The sequence below is a fragment of the Argiope bruennichi genome, chromosome 11 (assembly GCF_947563725.1).
Source record: "Argiope bruennichi chromosome 11, qqArgBrue1.1, whole genome shotgun sequence".
Classification (NCBI taxonomy): Eukaryota; Metazoa; Arthropoda; class Arachnida; order Araneae; family Araneidae; genus Argiope; species Argiope bruennichi.
Window position 1 is genome coordinate 63,146,018 of NC_079161.1, and position 24,395 is coordinate 63,170,412.

Genomic DNA, 24,395 nt, shown 5'->3' on the forward strand with positions numbered 1-24,395 from the left:
CATGTGTAAGAAGCACGAATCCCGATGACGATTTATAATTAAAACAAAATAGTAAAATCTTCTTGTACATAATATTTAACGAATATCATGTTAAGTAAAATCCAATAGTTTGGAAACAATGAGGCCATTTTCGTTTTGTCAGTCAATTTTTGATGGCATTTTTTTAAAGCTAAAAATAATTTCTCCCTTTTGTCTAGAATGTATCAAACGATGTCCTAAATTGTAACTATCTGCAAGAGCTGCATATTTAGTATACTGTTTCTCGTACGGAAACTGAAGACAGCAAGTTCGAACGAGGGCTTGAACAACTTCGTTTGCCAATGCATTTAGTTTCCTCTTCATCGCTTCCTTTACAAGATAACAGCCTAAAGAGAACATTTGGAAGATAGCCGATTCTTTGGGACCTTGCGAATGTGTCAGCAGCAGCCACAAATACCCAACTAATTGCTCTCTGGCTTCTGATGGTTCCAGATTTAACCACATCTTTTCATTAAAACCAAGTTCAACAGCTAAACTGACAGCATCTCTTTCGGTACAAGAATGGCAGATGGCTTCTCCTATACTGTCTTGAAAATATCTTTTGGCAAAATGTTTAAGACGGAGATATTCCAGATTCATTGGCGGAATCCAGTTTGATAAATAGTGCTGGCACAGTGAATAATCAATTATTTCCTCGACGAACAGCATAAGAGGTTCAAAGTCAATCAAATAAGGCAATATTTCGTATGTTGTCTGATCCCAAACTCTTGGTCCATTTTGTGCAAACCAATTCATTTTCAAAAACGTTTTTTTTTTTCGAGCAGTGAAATGGGATCTAACAATCAGATCTGATAAAGAGAAAAGTTTCCCGGTATTTGCTCTTGCCACCAAAAGTGTTTTATTAATATAATCAACACTTCAAATCTTTTCTCTTCAAATTTTCAAAAAAAAAAAAAAAATCATCAAACCAAAGTGGTTATAAGGCTCACACGTTTGAGATAAAGATGGAGATTCAAGGTTTCATATGTAGATTATCCATCAGTTCTACAATTACAGGCTTCAGGGACGTAGGTTTGAAATCTAGATAATACAATATTTATTAAAACAATTTACAGAGACTTTTAATAAGATCGTAATTACTTATTTTAGTTATTAATCAATACAAATATGTTGCCTTTTAACACATTTAACTGCGAATGCAATTAGCAAAGCATTGTAAGCATCATCTAATCAGTTTTTGGATGGCAAAAAAACATTTAACTCTTTGCACTCGAGAAAGGATCCGTGGTCACCAGGCAAGACGGTGCATCATTTTGACATTTTATTTATTTATTTATCGATTTTGATTGTTAAAAGCACCGACAGAAAGATAAAAAATATGTAAATTAATATTTCGGGGGAAATTCAACTTGAAACAATAATATATATTTATTTTTCGGAACAATAAACAAGCCCTTGTATTAGGTGCATAATTTTGTATCGAATTTTTTTTCCGACTGCAAAGGATTAAAGGTCAAAAGAGATTTGTTATACAGGGTGGCTATAATTAAACTTCCCCTATAAACAGCAACATACAACACAAACGTGTGAATGGACTGCAACGAAATTTTGATACATAGACTATACAAGAAATGCGCTCACTGAGTTTCAAAAAAAAGAAAAAAAAGTTTTAAAGTGTCCACTAGAGGGCGCCTTTTCCCGTAGAAACATTACATTTAAAACAATAAACGACCAAAACGGAATACAGAAATAATATTAAAATTTATTGAATAGTTTCTGATCACTTTCTCATCGAACCACATTAAGGAAGGTAAGCAAAGGTAAGGAAATAAAAAATAACAGTACGCTATTTGAGAAAGGAAAAGATTAAAAAAAAAAAGTTCGGTTTTCAGAAACAAGAACAGATTATGCACATGAGAAGCAGTTGTTAATTGTGTCCAGGATGATGTAGGGAAAGATGCTCCATGTGATCACCCTCACTCACCAGTCGATGGACAATGTGTTCAATAGCAAATCGTAACTGATCAGTTGTGATGCTTCGAGCATGAAATGTTATGGAGTTTCCAGTTTTCCTCGGTTTTTCATTTTATCATTCATAATTCTTGTTATGGATTGTTAATATTGTTTCTGTAAGGTATAATGTTAATGTTAAATGTAAGGTTTTTTACGAAAATGGAGCCCTCTGGTGGATATTTTGGAACTAATTTTTTTTTCTAGAAATCCTGTGAGCGCATCTCGTGTATAGTTTATATACCAAATTTCGGAGCAATCTATTCACCCGTTTGCGTTGTAGGATGCTGTTTAAAGGAGACGCTTATTTATAACCACCCTGTATATTGATTAGGTTTGCTGATATTGTCACCATAATTGTATATAGATACTTAAGAATAATTCTAAACCCTTCTTGAAGCATCCGAGACCATAAACTGAAAACGTCCAACCCAAGTTAAGGAGATTTTAAAAATGATGAATTTCTTTGAAAGAGGAAGCTTTGTTTTGTAAAGCCAGACTTGGGCAGTAGATTAAATTATCAGTTAGAATAAATGTAGAATGAAGGTTTCTTTTTTTAGGGTACAATTAAAAAAAATATTTTGCTTTTGATCTAATCTATTTAATTATTGTCAATTTTAGTTACAAATTCATTATAAAAAAAGAATGAAAATAGGCAATCGAAATATCCTCGTCTATTTTAAGATGTGTAAGCCCCCATCTCCTGTATTTTTCCAATGCGATATTTAAGGCTTATTCATACTGGAATAGTCATGCAATAAGACGAGGAGTTAATTTAGTTTAATTATATTAACGTCCCTTTTTTTTAAAGCAACACTAAGGCTATTTTGGGACGGACTTCGTAATTTTGAACCACTGTCAGATGACGAGAGCATCTGAGCTGGCACCCCTCTTCAAATTTCCACACCACACCAACGAGAAGATATTTGGCCCAGGCTGATTTAGCATGCACCAGACCCGCTTATATGACGGTTCTTCGGTGGAATCGGGTCCCGAACCGAGACCGTACCACCAGGCCACCGCGGTCCCTGAGACGAGGACTGCCCATTAAATGATTGAGACTGTCCATTAAATGAATAAGCTAATAAGACATTTTTAAATGGTTAATGTAAGTTAAATTGATCTGATCAGATGACTTCTAACCTCTCCTGTATAATCTGCTGTCGAATATATAATCGACTTTATAATAACCCGAAATCGAAAAAAATGAAGAGTTTAACACTGGCAATTTTGAACAATGAGAACATTTAAATAAAAGAAAAATCTCTATTTGTAAACCGAAATCTTCATCGGAATTTCTCACTGCTTTAAGAGCGTTTTTATATTATGTGTCTCCCATAGGATAGAGTTGTACAAATTTAGTCATATTACTAACAATTAGCCGTCTCAGGTGACTAGCTCGTTCTCTGAGACTATTGGTTATATTTCATTTCAGATAAATTGACATAAATTCATGTCAATGATCTCCTTAATTGTATGACATTAACGGTGTGCTATTTTAATTGTCTTGCTTAAGCTTTATTTATGGTAAAACTTAAACCTCTCTAATGGAAACAGGCCGTGGTGGCCTGGTGGTAAAGTCTCGGTTTTTGAGCCGTAGGGTCTCAGGTTCGAGACCCCATTCCACCGAAGAACCACCGTGTAATGGGGTCTGCTGCACGATGAATCAGTCAGGACCAAACGTCCTCCCGTTGGTGTAGTGTGGAGAGGGGGTGCCAGCTCAGGTGTTGTCCTCGTCATCTGACCGTGGTTCAAAATGACGAGCTCCGTTCTGAAATAGCCCTAGTGTTGTTTTAAACGGGACGTTAATATAACTAAACTAAATTCTAATGGAGACAATCATATAATATCATAACACTATAATAAACTTAAAAATCCAGATTATCTATCTTCTAAATTTCATGATAATATAACACTTTTTTTTTTATTAGTTCTTGCAAATTACACAGATTTTAAGAGTGTCCTTCTTCTTTAACTTTCAACAATGGAAGAAAATCAAGGGAAAACAGTTTGAATTTTAGGGCAATAAAGCGAACTATTGTTTGGAAATTTAAAAAAAAATATTTTTATAAAAATGCTAAAATTCAGAGAAAAAAAATTGTCAAACAATTAAGTCGAAATAATTAAAATGGCAATTTGTGAAATTTGTAATGATGTAAAATTTATTTTTGTGCAATAATATTTTCGGAAATTAACGCGGAAAAATGACAACATTTCGCTTAATTTTTAATTAATTAAAAGCTAAGCAAACACGAATTCATACACACACACACTTTCATCTTTATTATTAGTAAAGAGAGATGGAGTGAGATTTTAGGGTTTTTTAGAATTTCTTGCAAAAAGACATAGGTGATTATAATGCATCATAGCATTTGACTTTCGCCTTAACGGGATAAGATTTAGAAAAACGTGTCTCTTTCTACTTTGAACTTTATTAATTAGAAATTCGAAACATATTGGTATCTGAAAACACATATATCTCTTCATAGAAAGAAATTAATACAGTTCCTTGTTTCTGGTAAAAGCCTTGTCTGTAGCAAAATGCCTTGTAAGGTCATGGAATTTTACAATAAACCTTTTTCTCATATTTTTGGTATGACAAATAAAAATCTTTTTTTCGTACGTTTATTAATGATATAAAAAAGCATATTTCCTTTCAAAACATAATTACGAATATCCTTTTTAATATCTTTTTTTGTACTAATATTATTATTGCCAATGTTAGTAATAGTACTCAGAAAATACGAGGGCTGTCTAAAAAGTATCCGATCTTGAATTTTCCTGAGTACGGTAATGATGCTAGAGCGGCGCCACTGTGCACAGTGGAAGAAGACAATTCAATGCGCATGCTTGAATTGTTTCTCCTTATTTCACGGTGTCAGTCGCTACCTGCTGGCCAATGAGTAAGGTGCTGTCATAAGTGTTCGTCGGATTTCTGAATTTTTTTTCAAGATGACTGAACGAGATGAGCAAAGATACTCATCAAATTTTGTCAAAAGCTTGGTGATTCTCAAAGCGAAACAATTCATAAGATTCAGCAAGTATTTGGAGAAGATACCATGGTGGTAACACAAGTAAAGGAGTGATTTAACCGATTCAAAAATGGCAGGACATCGGTATAGATGATCACGAATACATACTTGACGGACGAACAGTGATAAAAGATACTATCAACAAGTTCTACGCCGACTCAGCGATACAGTTAAGGCTCGAAAGACCAGACCTCTGGACGACGAAAAACTGGCAGTTACACCATGACATTGCTCCGGATCATTCGTCACACCTGATCCAGCCTTTCTTGACGAAACACGGAATTCTAGTCGTCTGCCAATCTCCCTACTCACCAGATATGGCTCCTCACGACTTCTGGTTGTTTCCGAAATCGCAGATGCAGTTGAAAGAACTCCATTTTTGAATAGAAATAATGCAAAACGTGACAATGGGGATGAACACTATTCCAAAAGAAGCTTCCAAGAATGTTTTCGGCAATGGAAGGTTCGGTAGGTGAAGAGTGTGAAGGCACAAGGGTCCTGCTTTGAAGAAGATTAGGATCCCAATTCCGTCAACAAAATCCTTCTTTTATTAATGGAAGAAATGCTTTCATGAATGGAAGAAAATAATATAACCAGATAATTCATGAAACATTGAAAACGGTTTTAATTTCTGGATAACAAAATAATCTCATTTTCGGAAATAAGGCAAAAAATATTTTGAAACAAAGTGCAAATTTCAGGAAAAATTCCAACGATTATTAAATTAGCATCATTAAAAAGACACTTTTTTTTAAATTTTAAAATGGCATAAAATTAATTTCTGTGCAATAATATTGTCGGAAGTTATTGCGGAAAAACACCAAAATTCAGATTAATTTATAATTCAATAAAATTCCAGAGAAATCTCTCTTATGGGCCCATTATCATTCTTCGAGATATATATGTTCCAAATTTGGTAGTGCGAGCCAAACGATCTAATTTGTCTAATGCCAAAACACTCTCTCTCATACACACACACACTTTCATTTTTATTGTTGGTAGATAATTTAAACCAAAATTTTCTATTTTAATATTTTAAATCCTGTTTTTATTTTTTATTTATATCACTGGAAATCATCGGTAAGCATCTACTTAAGAAATTCCGTTCATTCTAATAGCAGCATTTATGGTGTTCCATAAATTATTATTACTTTTTGCTATCATTGTGAATAAAATTGCAATATAATGACACAACACAATTATATAAAACAATAGAAAGAAATAAAGATGCTTTTAATGACAAATGTATCCCATAATGACAAATTCAGACACTTCTGATCTTCGGAAATTTTTAATAACTGTCTACTTACGGAATTCCATTCCATTCAGTTCATTCGAATAGCAGCACTTATTGTATTCTGTTCATTCGTATTTCTTCTTAACCTCATTATTGATAAAACTATTATTCAAGGCGTGTTCATATGAAAAGATACGAAACGATACTGTGGGTATAAATGAAGACTTTATTCAAAGTATACACCATAGGTCTGAGCACAAAGATCCCATTGATTAACGAGCCGAAGAATTCCTTGTTCCCAGAATTCCTGTGGCCGTGTCGAGACCTAGTCCTTCACAGCGTCCTTGAGTTCGCCGTCCGAGTTGAAGCACTTCCCTTTCAGATGTTTTTTTTTTTTTTTTTTTCAGAATTGTTAATTCCGATGTGTACTGTCAGTCATTCCGAAGATTACGCAGGTCCATCAAGAGCAAAAGACCGGGACTACTCACAAAGGGTGTGGTTTTGCTTCATGATAACGCGCGTCCACACGTTTTCAGGGTCACACACGCGGAACTGGCCAAGCTCAAATGGAAGCAGCTTGACCATCCGCCCTACAGCCTGGACATGTCGCCCTGCGATTTTCATGTATTTAGTCCCCTGAGAAAACATCTGAAAGGGAAGCGCTACAATGTGGACGGCGAACTCAAGGGCGCTGTGAAGGACTGGGTCTCGTCACGGCCATAGGAATTCTGGGAACAAGGAATCCTTCGGCTCGTGATGAATCAATGAGATCGTTGTGCTCAGACCTATGGTGTATACTTTGAATAAAGTCTTTTTTTATACCCACAGCGTCGTTTCGTACCTTTTAATTTGAAGTCCCCTTGTATATTAATATCAAATGTTAAGTTCCATGCAAAAATAAGAATAAATAAAGATTTTTAATGATAAATGTACCCCATAATGTCAATTCAGATGCTTCCGAATATTGGAAATCTTTGGTAACTGTCTATTTAAGAAATTCCATTCATTCCAATAGCAGCATTAATGGTGTTTCATAAATACTAATTTCTGTTTGTCATCATTTTTAATAAAATTGCAATATAATAACACAACACCATTATACAAACAAGAGATAGACACAAAGAATTTTTAATGGTAAATTTACCCCATAATGTCAATTTCAGATGCTTTCGAACGTTGAAAATCTTTACTTAAATCTTTACGAAACTGTCTACTTTTCGGAATTCCATTCAATTCTATTCCATTCATTCTAATAACAGTATTTATGGCATTCTATTCTTCTTATCATCATTGTTGATAAAACTGTAATATAATGGCACCATATGTGAAATTCCAAGCGACAATAGAAAGGAACAAAGATTTTTTAATGACAAATGTACCCCATAAAGTCAATTTCAAACGTTTTCGATCTTCGGAAATCTTTAATAATTGCCCGTTTGAGAACTGAAGATTATTAACAGGAAGAGCAAAGAGCGATTGACGCAGATTGTCAGCATTTCTTTGAATTTTTTCAGCCGAAAAGATAATAATAATAGCTATGGCAGCATTGATCAGAAAGTTTAGATATTGTACTTCGACGCCTTGGATCATATGCTTAGTTTCAATTGCATTAATGGTAATCAGCATATTCTTGAAAATCCTAGCAAGAATTTGCGCAAATATGATGAACATGGACAGTGAAAAAGTTTCTTCGAGCTGTTCAAAAGTTCGGAGAGTCAGCGCATAAATCTGGTAATTGCATGACTTACTTTTTACTTTATCCTGAATACAGAGAGCAAATGTATAGCAATAAATAGTATAAAGTATAACAACAGAGAAAGTGATACCATTTTGAATGTACGCAATTGAAATTTCGTGCAAGGAGATGGCGACATATCGCATTTGTCCTACGATAGATGGATTTAGTTGGGCGATACACTTGGGCAGCTCATTTCTATAGACATAAAACTGAATTCCATAACACGAATCGACAATAATCATAAACAGTCCACCAAAAACGGCGAATCTGGATATTATGAACAATCTTCTATAATCCTTGAGTTCAAGTTTTGTCTTAATAGATTCCAAGTTTCGTACAAGATTCCGGATATTTTCAGCTTTTGAGAATGAAATCCACCATAGCAACATATAACTTGATTTGATAAATGCAGTCAACAGCATACCCCAATGGAACTTTCCTAATGAACAAATTATTTTAGACATTATAATCGCAATGCTGATTAGGTTAAATAATACAGAAATTATAATTTCATATTTTCGGATGGGTTTGTCGAAATTCACACCACACAAAAAGAACAAAAAGAAGATAGGACGCATAATATTTTTCATTTCTGGAATCATTTATTATTATTTTAGCAGATATTCTTATCGCATCAGAAAACAAAGTAATTCGAATTTCTTGCAGAATACGTAACAAAATAAGCGACCATTTTGTCACAAGAACATTTCAAACATGTCACCGATCAATACAGCGCAGTTCTACTAATAATAAAATAGCATTGATTCACGATTGAATCAATACTGAATTATAACGCTTTCGTTATTCAAAAATCGATAATTTGTTTTTCGGATAAAAGAAATATTGATATGCATTATCACTCTTATAAAGTGTAAACCATTAAGAAAACACAAGAACAGGATTGATCCATAATCCTTCAAAATATAAAGCACAAATTTGGGCATTTCGATAATTGAATTGTATTGAATTTAATAGAAAACTAGTTTCTTAAGAAGAAACATGTAAAAGACTGCAAACATGTAAAAGACTCATTACATGTAAAAGACTGCAAACATGTAAAAGACTCATTATTCTTTTTAAAGACTACGTAGATTTTTTTTTATGTTGCATTCAAATGATTGTAGCGTTTATTATGAACATTAGCAATTTTATGTTTTCTTTTCGTTTATAATTAGGTGCGGCTTACATACTGGCACGGTAGAATTGCAAAACTTTCAAAATTTTCAGTATTTAAATCTAAACATTAATCTATTGAATTTCACGTGTACATTCGTGTACAAAATTGAGATCACAAATATAAAATCTGTGCAACTTCATGAACTATTAAATGTGTTGCCACGAAATTTGGTTCAGAGAAGATTATAATGTGACAAAGAATTATACAACAAATTTCATTTAGAATCAAGAAGATATTAGCTGTAAAAAGATTGACTAAAAATTAGTGACAAAAATTAGACAAAATTATATACTCACTTAATAGTGTGTATTTAACTAATAAAACAATGTAGAAATGAATTTTATATATCGAATTTTGTCATCAAAACCTCTCAAATATGTATTTTCAAACTTTTTCAATATTACATTTTTTTAAATTTCGGAATTTTGATTTTTAATCATTTATTTGGCAAAATTCCAAATACTCTAAAAATAATTTTAAAGCGAAAAATTCCCAAATTAAATATAATGAAGTAAAAAAATTATTAAATGTTTATTCGGCTAGAATTTGAATTTGTTAGCAAACGATTTTTAATTTGTCTTTTTTCCCCACATTCTTGTTTTCAAAACCAAAAACACAACATTTCATTATACTATATGGATGAATATTATATTAAAAAGAACTACGTATTCTTTTATACCTTATCTACTGAATAATTTAATAGTTAATTTAAAAATAATTAGTTTTTTTTTAATATGAAGCAGGCAAATTTTCCATAAACAAATCTATAGTTTTATTTCAAAATTAATTTTAATCCTTCATAACTAAATTTCTTTTAATTAAACTATCGATCTGCCAATGAATTCAAGATTTTACTTTTGTGTTTATTCTAAGAAAAATGAGTTATATATTTTTTTTAAAAAAATTAAATATTATAATACTTTTTTTAAGTTTCGCAAATTTGTTTGAAATAATTGAAGAAATAAAAATTATATTTACTTTTAGTTCGTAATCTATGAGTCGAATGATTAGTTACATTACATAATAATTCTCATTTAAGTTTAGTTATTTAGGGTTAATTACAAGTTATATTTTAAAATTAATATCATTGATAGAATTTTTTATGAGCCACATTTTTGTTTGTAAAGATGTAAGCAAAAACGGTTCAACATTGGAAAAGATACGAAGTAATCTCTTCAAATAATAAAAGTAGAATATATTTTTAAAGGATTTAAAAATTCTTTCATATCATTATACCATGGTAAAGTTCGTAATAATGAGAAATCATATGAGAAAAAAAATTAATAAAATTAATTCATATCCTTTGTTTTCGTATGGGGTTTTAAATTTATTTTTATAAAAAGGGGAAAAATGATTATTTTTCGTTCATTTTTTTTTTAAAAATTATTCTCATTTTCTTTGTTTATTATAGTATAATCTGTTAAATGCATAATTTATTAAATGTAATAAAATTTATTTTATCAAAATTTACGGTAACTTTCGGTTGCAAATTTCAATTTCTTGGAAAGTAAATAAAAATTATATGAAACTAATCCAATATGATACTATTTGTTCTTAATCAAAGCCAAAATTTTTACGCATCATCTTGCCGTTGAATTATAATACTACTTCGAAGCATTTACACAGTGAGCAATTATTAGATTAAAAAATATCGACATTTATTTTATTTTCTTATGGTAAATTCTTATAAAAGTAAACTTCAAAACTAGAATGTCATTTATTAGCAGAGAACAAATGGCAATAATAGAAGAAATATTAAAAATTATTAAAACATTTCTATGTGATTTAAATTTTTTGCATGGCATTTTAATCTTTCTTTTCTCTTGATGTAAACAGTCAATTTTTCTTATCAAATTTCAAAACTTCATAAGAAGTTGTTCCCAGAAATGTAGTTTTATTAGTTCAGGTTTATTCTTTTCGGAATTATGAAAGAACAAATTTTTAACTTTCTAATGTGAAAATGAAATTTTGGATTTTTATTCATAGTTTAAAAATAATATAGTTCTTGAAGTTAAACTTTTTTGCCATGAAAGTATAATGTATTCTATACATTATTATTAAAATATTAATATTATTAAAAAATAATTTTTATTAAGCAAGAAATATTTCAAAATTAGAATTTTTAAATTTTTAAATGACAATACACTTAAATTTTAGCATAAATCGTAAAACAAAGCCATTTTAGAGGAACATGCAAAATTTCAACGCATTCCTCTGAATAGTTTTTCCGTTTACATTACGTTTTCGGTATTGCTTCTAAAATGATGCACTTTGTGTCAAAAATTTAAAAATAACAATTTTTACGTCACTTGCAGAATATAAAAGATTACAAAAAAAAGGGAATTTTATTACTTAACACTTTGCAGAATTGAATTTTTTAATTTTACAAATATTCTAACGAATACTTTCTATTAATAATTCGTTATTTCCATTCATAATAAATGCATAACGAATACACTATTTGGCAATATTTTCGTTTGTTCAAATTTATTGATTTTGGTTTAAATTCTCAATATTTCTAGCACCAATTTCATAAAATTAATCAACCATTATAATATTTTTATAATGATCTATTATTATAATAATACTGTCTACTAGTCGCCTCTGGCGACTAGCTGGTTCACCAGTCTTAACACTCGTTAAAATTTTCAATTAAATACTTGATATAACTTCGTAACTTATTTTTTAATAGTTTCTTCATCAGAATATTTTTAAGCTTCACATTTTGATAGTCATATAATTCAATATAGTTTTATAAAGGCCTTAAGCATTTTGTACTTTGTATCTCCTTAATTTCCTGTCAACATTCAAAAAATTTCAATTTTAAATTAAAATAGTCAAAAATGTTTAGTCAATGGTGACTAAACAGTAATTTATATAATAACATTTTTTACTGAAACCACGCGTTTTCTTTTTTAATATGATTACTGAGAAGAGAGATGTTTAACATTTAAGCCTTACGAGTACTACTGAATAATTTTCATTATTTATGTTATATCAAAAAAATTATTCAACAAAAATTTCTCTGATTCATCATAAAAATACAGCTTTTAGTTTTACTTGCAAAAAGATTTAAATGACTTAAAAAAAAATATTTTATTTTGTTTCGGTTTACAAATATACTTCAATAAATTTTATTTTTGTTCAAATTGTGTTCTATTTCATTTAAATTCCAGCTAGTCATCTTTGGCGGTCAGAAATAATGCTCTCTAAAATTTTCAGTCAATTATTTATATACCTTGGTCTCTTAACAACTTCTTCGGCAAAATATTTTTCAGCTTCAACTTTGAAAATTATATAACTCACACTATTATAGAAGCCTGACGATGTTCAGTACGTTATATTGTATATCTCTCTAATTTTCTGTCTGCTTCCACAAGATTTAAATTTGAATTCGAAATGGAAGATTTCAATAAAAACGAGAGTAAAATAAAATAAAATACTTAAAATAAATGTAGTGACGAGCGCCATCTGCTGGTTGTTAGACGGAGTTGACGCTGGTTAGACGGAGAGCAGATCAGACGGATCTGGACGAGAGTAAAGACGTGTCAGATCAGACGGATCTGGACGAAAGTAAAGACGAGACGAGACACGACGTATTCGACGAAATCTACTGAATGTTCAATTCTTTTATGTTAATGTATATATATATCCTAATCGTCCTAAATGTAATTAAATGTGCGTTCTAAAATAGTAGTGATTTCTGAGTCCTACATAAATAAAATAGTAAAATAAAATAAAATAATTTCAATAAAAACAATTGAGTTGCTATATCCTTTAAATTATGAATTTCTTCACGATATTTTATCTAATATATAAAAATCTCGTGTCACGGTGTTTGTGTTCGTACTCCACCGAAACGGCTCGCCGATTCTTATGAAATTTTTTAGGTTCATTTGGTAGGTATGAGAATAGGTCTTAAAGTATATTTCATAACGCTAGGTAATTAGGGTGTCCCTATCTATAATTGTTTTTTTTTTATTTGGCATAAAAAAAATACATATAACCCAAAATTTTTACCCTCCTACCCCACCCTCCCATTTTTTAATAGCGATTTTAGTATTTTTGTATGAACTATATCCAAATTAATTAACCCGTCGTTATTAAAGCTCAATGTGTTTGTGTGTGTGTGTTGGCGCTCTACCGACCATACCTACAGCTGCCAAATTTGGCATGTTTATACCTTGAAGGCAGAAAATGTGCACCTCGGAGCAATTTTTTAAAAATTTTAATTAGAATTTAATTAATTAAAAATCAATCAAAATTTTGGCGTTTTTCCGCTATAAGTTCCGAAAATATTACAGCATAAAACTGATTTTTGCATCAAAAAGTTCAAAAAATTATCTTTTTAATGCTTTAACCTTTAAATTAAGTTCTTATTTTTAACGAATTTTTAAAGATATATTTTAACCATATTTTTCAACACTATATTTCACACAAAATAAAAATAAAATGTAACTTGCACGAGCACGTTACGCGTGCATAGGAAAAATTATCTAATTATTAGCTTTTATCAACATGTTGTCATCATATTGACAAAAGCTTAAATTAAAAAAAATAATAATAAATGAATTGTTATTGCAAATTAAACATACAAAAATGTTATTTCCAGCATGTGTCTGTATGAAATGAAATAAATATAAAATAGGATATTTTATAAAAAGTAAATGCAATTATTAATTCCGTATATCAGTTATACTTAAGGTAAAAAAGGTTTAATATATATCCTTTCAATTCAATGTCCAATGGCTAATTTGTAAACCTTTAATAATAGAAATGCATGTAGTAAAATTGTCTAAATGAAGTAAGCAATTATATTTTATATAACTTGAATCTATAAATACTCTAATAAATGACGAACGTTTATCTAGATCCTCTGCTCTGCGAATCATATTTAACAAAATATTCTTGAGATACAAATATTTAAAATAAAAACAGTTGCTTTCCAATCAACAAAATCAATCAAATGACTTATTATGAATATTTAAATATCACTATTTAATAAAAATGAATGATTTTAGACCACTTCACCGACCGTCTCAAAGATGATATCTCAATCAGCGCCCAGGGTTTCTCAAGACTTATTGGCCTAGGATTATGAAAATGTTGATTGTTCTAAACTATTCTATTCAAAAGTTCATAAATCGATCATATCTAACAGCAAAAGATAGATCATTTACTTATTTAAAAGTAGCAGTGCCAAGAATATTTCGAGAATATGATCCCTTTGGATCAAAGGACTGTATAAAATTTAGATTTCATAACTTTTTAAAGAATATTTATAGACAAAAACAAAATAAAATATATGTATATAATGTCATTTAAATCGTTTTGAAAATAAAACTAAAAACTGAATTTTGTGATGAATCTTTGTAGAATAATTCTTAAGATGCTACATAAATTATGAAAATTATTCTGTAGTGCCCGTATGACTTAAATACTGAACGATTCTGTTTTCAGTACTCATATTTTTAAAAAAAATGCGTGGTTTCAGTAAAAAAATGTTTTTTTAATATTGATTGCAGTTTAATCATTGCCACTTTAATTTTACGGGCGCTGATTGAAAATTAGAGAGAGACTACATTATGGCTTATGGTCATTTTAAAAGTATGAGTGAACTATATGACTATCAAAATTTGAGGCTTAAAATATTTTGATGAAGAAGCAATTGAAAACACATAAAATATTTGTATGTAACTTGAAATTTTAAGGAGTATAAAGAACGTCGAACCGGCTGGTCGCCAAAGGCGGCTACTTATAACGTAAAAACTAAACCAAAAGTATAATGCTTTACGTATGGCAGTTCTGTTCCATTCAAATTATAGATGAAGAATTTCAAATTTTTTCTCTTGTTAAAAAGAAACGAAGCACAGAATACCTTTCTACCACGGACAATCTTGACTCATATATATATAATAAAATTAAACTATCAAAAGCCCCAAATATATTTTTGATGCCGAGTGGTGTACGAAAAATTCGAAAATCCCCAAATAGGAATTGTGGCAGCTAATGGATTAAAAGCGCTTTGGTATCATGAGATTAATATGCATTAGAAATTATATAATATAAAGAATATACCTAAAACAATTAAAATAACACAGATTTAGTGTCTGATAATTAGGCAGAATTATGAAAATGAAGTTATATCCAAGCGATTTAAACGAAATGAAATATAACCAATATTCCTGACTAATTAGCTGGTTGCCAAATACAATTAGAATCAAATAAATTCGTTATTATTTTAATCCACTTTTCATCAAATTATTTATTTGTAAAATGGGGTTAATTTTTACAATTAATGCTTTTGAAGTATTAAAAGTTTAATTACATTGTAATATTATAGAATATTTTGTTTAATTTCAAAGTATAAGAATTTGTTGTAGATGAATTATCTTGTTATCACTAGTGTTATTTTTTCCCATACGTAACCCTACCTGTTTTCGACCAGATGTTTCTATTCTCAACGATTTGAGATAAGAAATGACTGAGATATCATCTCAAATCTTAACTTCTGACATTCATGCAGCCGGGATTTTAGGAGTACTAGGATTTTTTCGGATGCTCTAAAATTAAAGTAAGGACAAATTCTATTTTTTTTTCATTTATAATATTTTATTTTAATTTCACCAAAAAAATTCTTTGGCAATTGAATAAAAAAATTAAGCTATTTTATCCAATTTTATTTTGAAAAAACTAAACAATATTATCGTTTGATTTTTAATTTCATGTTAAAAAAATAAAAACGATTTTTGAAATTTTTTTTTGCAATTTAATATATTTTTATAAATAGATTTCAGATATTTTAAATTGCGTTATATCGATATAGAATTTATTTATTAATATAAATTTTCATCTCACTTTTACTGCATTAAATTTCTTACTATTTCTTATAATAAGAAAATTTCTTATATTCTTGTGATTATTTTATTTTATTTTTGATCTCATATAAATATTGATAAAAAAGAATAATGCATATCCAGAATTTGTTTGAAAATTTCACATTTTGCTTCTATTAATTTACAGTAATTAGTTTATAGTAATGAATTCCAAACCCAAAAAATTTGTTCTTTGTAAAATTCGAATGCTTATCCTATACAGAATCTTTTATATAATTAAAAAACTAAATAAAAAAAATTATATATTGTTGCAGGTAATTTTTATAGGAATGTATAAAGAACGAATAGTATTTTCCAGGTTTTTTACCTCTTTTTATATAATTTTTATTTTACATAACATATTAAAATCATGGAATCAAATTTTAAAAGCAAACAGCAGCGTCAATTTCTGAAAATTTTTGCACATAAATTTGTTTCTAATACTATAGTATTTCTAATCATATTATAATATTTCTAATAATCAATTTTGATGATGCAATATTATGAACTTGATTAAATTCCAAGGATTTTCTGATTGGAAGCCTCGCCAAAATACAATCGATACAGATTTTTGAAGTGCCGCTATTTCCACAAAACAGCTGAGAGAATTTCTATTGCTGCATTTTTAAAAATTTTATATTTGTGTGTCAAGGAATCTATGGATCAACGATTTGAAAGTACTCAATTTTATTTACATTTTAGTAAACCTTGTAATAGAGACTCCTAAATTACTAAAATTGGTTTATGGTTAATTCAATAAATTACCGAAAATCATCTATGTAACTCATAAGAAATGCATTTGAACATTATTTATTGAAAGTTTTTTTTTTTTTTAGTGGGCAAAAATTCGGCAATAAATATGATTGTTTATTAATAAATGATACATGTTACACTGCATATTGTAAGTAAAGTATTAAAATTTATTGTAAAATGAGAAAAAGTACCACATAAAATTTTGAAAATGATAGAAAGAATTTTTATCAAAATATTATTATTTTGAAAATCAAAACTTTTGTATATTTGACTTCAGAAATAAAACATATAATAAAATTATTTTTTTTTTCTTTTTCAACGCGTCTTCTTTTTTTTTTAAGAATGCGTGAAATAAGAAATATTTTTTAGCATATTCCTCCAGTAAGAAAGGGTATTTTTATTTTCAAGAAAAATTTATTTTTTCTCCATGCATTTTCGAACGAAATCATTCTTTGAAAGTGTCCTGTAATTTTGGGAACCAAATGAGTAATAAATAGTTTTTTTTTTTTTTCAATTATGAATTTTCCATATGTATTAGTTCAATCGGTAATATTTCATTCTTTGAAAAAAAAATTTAAGAGAGATTTTTTTGTTCCCGTTTCATTTTTAAGATAATTTCTTACAAGAACCAAAATACAAGTTCTCATTTTGATTTTTACAGCAAAATTAATCTTTTATTAAAAATTATAATTTTCGAAATTCTTAAAAACTCTTTTAAGTACTAGTCTGCTAATATTCATATTTTCCTAAGTAATGAAAAATTGTTTGATTTATGTGACTGCAGAAGAATTTTTGTTTTTTGGTATAAACGGAAAATGACGAAATCGGACAAATGCAGGTATCAGATAAAAAGGAAATAAAAAAATTAAAACATTTTTGCATATAAATAAATCCTATTAAACATCAAAATATAAATTTTATATACATAATCTATACAGTAATAAACTGAGTCTATCTTATTGAAAACTAGCCGCCTTTGGCGACCAGCCGGTTCGTCAATCTTAATGTTCGTTAAAATTTTAATAATTAAATATTTTATGCAATTCCAACTTTAATAGATTCTTCAGCAAAATATTTTAAAACTTCAAATTTTAATAGTCATATAATTCACTCATAATATTATAAAGGCCTTCAGTCATAACGTGATATGTATCTCTCTAATTTCCTGTTACCCCTCATAGAATTTATGCTTTAAATTAAAGTGTAAAGGATTAATCTGCAATTAATATAATAATATTTTTTACTGAAACAAAGCATTTTTTTTAATAATATGATTACTGATAATAGAGTCACTGAGCGTTTAAACTTTATGGGCACTAAAGAATATCTTTCTTAATTTATATAATATCTCAAGAATTTGTCAACAAAATTTTCTCAGATTCATCATGAACGGATCGATTCATTAACAATGTTTCATTTTAAATGCATCAAACACTAAGAAAATAAATTGAATCGTTTAAAATAATCGGTCGAAAACAGGTTTAAAAAAACTACTTAAAAAACGATGTACTTAAAACTATAAGCATATATCAAAAAATATATAACTAACATAAATACAATTTAATTACAAAAGCATGCAATTAGCCTAAAAATAATTTAAATCATTGAAAACAGGTTAAAAAAAACTACTTAAAAAACGATGTACTTAAAACTATAAGCATATACAAAAAATATATAACTAACATAAATACAATTTACTTACAAAAGCATACAACTAACCTAAAAGTAATTTAAATCGTCCGTTGATAATGGTTGCCATGCCAACAATCAGAACACAGTGCGCATGCGTGAATTTTCTTCGCCTTTTACGGTAACGCAAATGCGTGAATTTTTCTACTCCAGTTGGGGTAACGCTATGCAGATTATACATTTTTAATTTCCTTTATTCTGTGTTATTTTAATTCAAAAGTACTTCAGAATGAATCTGAAACATGGATTAATTAACAATGTTTAATTTTAAATGCATAAAACATTAAGAAAATAAACAGAATCGTTTGAAATAATCCGCCGAAAAATCTTAACCCTAGCCTCATTACTGTTGGGAGAAAAAAAGAACTAAAGCCTAAATCATTTGGCGTTGGGGAAAATGGAAGATTATTTTGGCGGAAAAGTTGGCGGTGGGGAAAATGGAAGATTTTTTTGGCGGGAAAGGTAGTTTTTAATTAATAATTAAAATTCTAATTAAAATTTCAAAAAAAGGGACCCCAGGTGCACATTCCCGACCTCTAAGGTATACATGTACCAAATTTGGTAGCTGTATGTCAAATGACCTGGCCTGTAGAGCGCCAACACACACACACACACACACACACACACACACACACACACACACACACACACACACATTGAGCTTTATTATAAGTATAGACTAGGGGGAATGGGCTTCTTGAAATTTCCCTGCATAGTCTATAATAAAGTGTTATCTCCCTTTTCTCCGGCCCTGAAGAAAATTGTGGAATCTAAAGCATGGCCGTAAACGTCACAAATGGTTAAATTTTTATTTCATAGTCCAGCGCATGAGAGTTGGGTATTTCATAATATAATAAAGAAATACAGAATATATCTTTCGGACGTCTTTTAGTCAACTGATTAAAAAATTTGGCACAAAGACAGTTTTAGTAATAAGTTGTTGCGTTTTTGCACTGTTACGTTTATGCGTTTTCAAAAATGAAGTTCGACAGATGACCAACCCCTTAATGAATTTTATTAAAAATATGAGGAGGATCCACACTTTAGTTGCAACACCATTACAGCATCAAATTTCATCTATCGAGCTCTTTAAGGTGCTATATATCAGGTTCATTTGTACTCAGACAGCAAGGTAAACAAATTTCCTCTGAATGGATTTCGTTCGAATTCTGATGAAAATCTACAAACCTAATGTAAAGATCCCTACCAAATTTCATCTGTATAGTTCAAAATGTTTTATATTTAAAGTATTCACAAACAAACATACCTAATTTTTTAAAAATGTTTCTCAGATTTTAAGAGGTTGGAAACGCGATTGGTCAAAATTTCAGGATCAAATTTGCAGACGATTACAAAAATATTTCTTTATATACCTTGTATACAAAAAAGTAAACCAGTGGTAGTTGTATACCCAAAACTTTCTCGTATATTCTCTAATAAAGATGCTATCTGAGAAGAATGCCTTACATGGCAATGCCATAGAATAGTTACAAATAGTAATCTTTGGTATGGATTTAGCATTTTTTACTGAGTCTATCGAGTCATCCTTAGCGAGTTATTTGGCGATTAATCTCTGACCTGCCGTTAATAGTACCCGAAAATCGGATTTGTGTTTTAGACGTATTTTCTCCAACCGATTAAAACAAAAATTTGATACAAAATTACCCTGGTAGCCACAAAATCACATAACAAATATAATATATTCAAATCATTGCATTTCTGAATTATCGGGTTTACATGTTTTTGAAAGTACAGACCGACAGACAATCAATCGCTTTTTCAAAATTTGGTAGGTGTATATATTTAAGATATTTAATCTATCTACTGGATTTCATCCACCCAGCTCCATTCAATTCGTAATTATCATGCTAACTTATATTCGAACAGCCAGACAGTCGGACTTCCTCAGAACGGGTTTTCTTCAAAATTTGATAGAAATCTGCAAATTTGATTTTAAGCTCGTATAGCAGCTTTCATCTGTCTATCTGAAATAATTTTTGAGTTATCTTCGTCACAGATAGACAGACGGACATTTTCAAAAAATCTGTTAATGTGTGTTTTGTACTCAAGGAAATCTTAAACGCGAAAATTCCTCAAAATCTCGAGTCCACTGGATTTTTCGACGATCCCACTTTCCCTTTATGGTATAATGGTAAAGTAAAATATCATTATGGTAAAGTAAAATATCATTATGGTAAAGTAAAATATCATTATGGTAAAGTAAAATATAATGGTATATAAGGTAAAGTAAAATGGTAAAGTAAAATATAAAGTAAAAAGTAAAATATCATTAAACAATTTCTAAAAACAACCCAATTATTTTTTTTTCAAGTTTTCAACAGTGTCTTTTCTTTTAGATCGATGTTTGCTCACTATTATATAATTTTGTCCTATTTAACACATCAAGTCTATACTTGAAGCTTTCTTACATTGTTCAGTGCATTTCAAAGCTTCTTAATTTGCATTTAATTTTTCATTATTAGTTAATTTATTTAGCATCACTTGACTCGTCTTCAAGTTTGTTCCTGTCATTGGTTATAAATTTAACTAACATCACTTCATACTGCTTATCAGCACTTATCTAGTCATGAAAAAATATGAATGGAAAATTAATAACTATATTCGCTAACACAACGGTGTAGTCAATTGTGAGTTACAGCCGGCAATTGCTGTATTTCATAATGCTTGTCTGAATTTGAATGTGATTTATTTTTAAGGAGTTGATTTAAGGTTGCGATTTTCATTGCAACATGCAGAATAATACAGTAGGCTCTGATTTATTATTTCATATCTCTAGGTGTAAACGGTTTTTAAATTTTAAATATAAATATAATGCTTCTTTCAAAGTTGGAAATCACTTCGATACAAATAACGCAACAATTATTTCGCTGTGTTAAATATAAATTTCTTATTGAAGCCACTTAAAGCTATTTTGAACAGATATCAAAATTTTGAGGCGAGAACGAAAAATGTCAGAGTGGTACTAGTAATAACTTTCAAAAATTTCAATCTAGATGCAGATATAACGTGTACAAGGCCCACATGTGCAGTAGAACTTCTGTGAAATCGAGTCTCTTATTCATGGCCTACCAGTCCCAAAGCTGAGACCTACTTGACAATTGTTACCGCTCTACCAAACTCAAGACTTTTAACTATTTCAGGACTGCTCCTTTGTAAATCAAAGGTTCTCAAGTTCGTTTTAGCTATTGAATCTATATCGAACTCCTTTATTCTCGATTAACGGAGTTCTTTCTAGACGAAAATACCATCTTCTTTCAGAAAGGGCTTTGAGGACTATTTTTTAAAAAGAGAAACTTTTTTTCAGAAAAAATATTTATTATTAAATATAATTCATAAGTAATAATGAATTAATGAATGAATACGTAATAATCGCATAAGTAATGATGAATAGAAATCACGAATGGCAATTAATTGCTTTGAAATTTATGGTATGCAAACTGAATCGAATATTGATAGCGAAAAGGGGTTATGATTATGTGAGCACGGTTTGAGTTGACTCCAATCGCTTGTTTGTGTATTGCGTTTGTTTTTTTCATCGTGTTGTTACTAAAAGGTTTGATGAAGATTTTAAGCTTACATAATATCTTAAAAATCCAGAAAGATGCTAATATATTTAAGATACTGTTGCGACACACCTAAAAATTCATTGATGACTCCCTAATGTATTGCAATGTTTTAAATCACTCAATGTTTTAAATCACTCATATAAATCACTCAATGTTTTAAATCACTCTTTAGAAAGCAGTAGCCTTACAGTATTATTTTCAAATTATATAAATCTCTTTGTAAAGCATGGTTTTATTAATTTTTTTGAAGTTTTGGGATTATTACATATAAGGTTTAGTTTTAAAAGTAAGCAATAATTCAGATTTTAAAGGAGGATTAATTGTTTTTCAACATAAGATGGATCTCAAAAAAAGGAAAAAACAGAGAACAAAAGGAATTTATTACCAAAAGTTATGTACAAATATGCTTACTTTCCGTTATAATTGCCATGAAAGTTCAGGCATTTGTCATTCAGTGGACCACGTTTCCAACCCTTATTCAATGAAAGTTGCTGCCAATGATTTGAGATGGCCTGAAAGTTTTTTGTAGCTCCTTATCAGTTAGAAAGTTCTTTGAAGAAAAAAATATAAAGCAAAAATGTCTAAATATTCATTCTTCAAAGTCGCGATTTTGCCCATCTGCCTGGCCAGCTCGTTGCCTAGAATTCCGTTTCTTTCGAATCACTTGATCAACTCGTTAAACAAAATCTTCTGCTCTTCAAAATTTATATCCTTATCCTCCACCATCTAGAACGCAGATTCGAGACGAAAATTTTTACGTGTTCCCTAAACTGAAGAACTAGCTTGAAATCAAAAGCTTCCAATGCAAGTCGAAGCTTCAAAGGAATGAATGTTAAAGCCCTTCTCACGCTACTGGTGGTAAAGCTCTTTAGAAGGGGGATCGGAAATCTGGTCCATCTCGTGACAAATGCCTGAGTTTTACGGTTGGAAAGTAACCGTTTGTGCGTAACTTTTGGTAATAAATTCATTTTGTTCTCCACTCTTATTCCTTTTCAAGGTCTCTCGGAGGTTGAAAAAAGTGACCGACCCTCGTACTTTACTAGGGAACAATTTAGACCATATTGAAATAAGAGATTTTATGGAACTTCCAGAAGTGAAACAGCTAGTTGCAATAAGCAGCTAGTTTCAAATAAGCGGGCGTCCTGGTCTAGGGGTAGAGCGTCTTCCCCGTGATCTGGGCATCCCGGATTCGAGTTCGAGTTCTCTGTGAGATGTGTGGAAAAGCCCCCCCCCTCCTGTAAAAAGGGGTTGTGCAAGCGAGTGTCATCTTCATATGAGCCAGAAGTCAGACTTCTGCCCTCGGTTGCTCAGGGGTTTTTACCCTCAGAAGCTACTGCACAAATTTTGCTTAAATCACTGATTTGTCAGTGGGCTTGTTTATGACAAGTGCATAAGTAACAACAAGAGTTTCGAATAAGCTTGATTTAAAAAACCTTAATCATATAAATCCTATTTTCAGATCAAGCAGCATGACAACTGCCATCATCCCGGTTCTTGCTGCCATGTACTTGGGCAGCACATTCAACCTTGTCAAGTACCAGAAAGGTAACGCTGATGTGTACGATCAGAAAACTTTGGAAGGTAACCTACAGGTAAATTCAACTACTGCGATTTTCTAAAACTTCGATTTCACTTTTGAAAACTGCTTTTGAGTAGGACGAAGTTGTGTATGCTATGCTTTGTCTTTTTTTGCAAAATAATTTCGAATGATTCTTTTCAATTTATAATTTGAATCACGAAAAGGATAATTTTTCGACAATTCAAATTCGTGTTTGGAATTCGATTTTATACTATGGAAATCCGTTAGATGTGGGTATGCTGAAAATTCCAATAAATTTGAATGGAAGCAATGGGGATAGCGACACTTTATTCCACAAAAAAAACAGGCAGAAAAATATAATCAAACGTATTGAAAGACAGCACTTGCAGAAATCAACAACACACATGCAAACAGCACATCGTTATTAAATTACAGGTCAGCTAGAGAGCTCGCTTTGCGATCAATACTCCAAAGAGAGAATTCACAATCATATGTGAGTTTCTGCTTATATAGCTTTTGTGAGAAGGTATGAAGCTTTTTTGAAAAATCCTGTATCTCTACTCTTAATAGAGATACCGCATACATTTCTGTACGATCTAGAATCTTATTTTCTGTCCTGAAAGTTGTCGAATTCACATCCAAAGGGTTGTTAAGGCCGAAAGTTATTGACCGACACTCTATTCAGTATCCATTTAGAATGCTTATAAATCTTTATTCCTTATTATGATACTAACTGTGCAGGGAAACAATAGCACATATTTGTAATGCTATTTAGAAA

At 30.2% G+C, this 24,395-nt stretch overlaps 1 protein-coding gene across 1 annotated transcript in view; it reads left to right on the forward strand.

Moving 5' to 3' along the window:
• The first annotated feature begins 15,659 nt into the window (after window positions 1-15,659).
• Window positions 15,660-24,395, forward strand: part of LOC129956432 (uncharacterized) — a 29,704-nt gene continuing 20,968 nt past the window's right edge. The window contains exons 1-2 of the mRNA XM_056068312.1: window positions 15,660-15,747; window positions 23,537-23,669. Coding sequence (XP_055924287.1) covers window positions 23,547-23,669 — 123 coding nt within the window. The 5' untranslated portion in view covers window positions 15,660-15,747; window positions 23,537-23,546. The remainder of the gene's footprint in view (window positions 15,748-23,536; window positions 23,670-24,395) is intronic.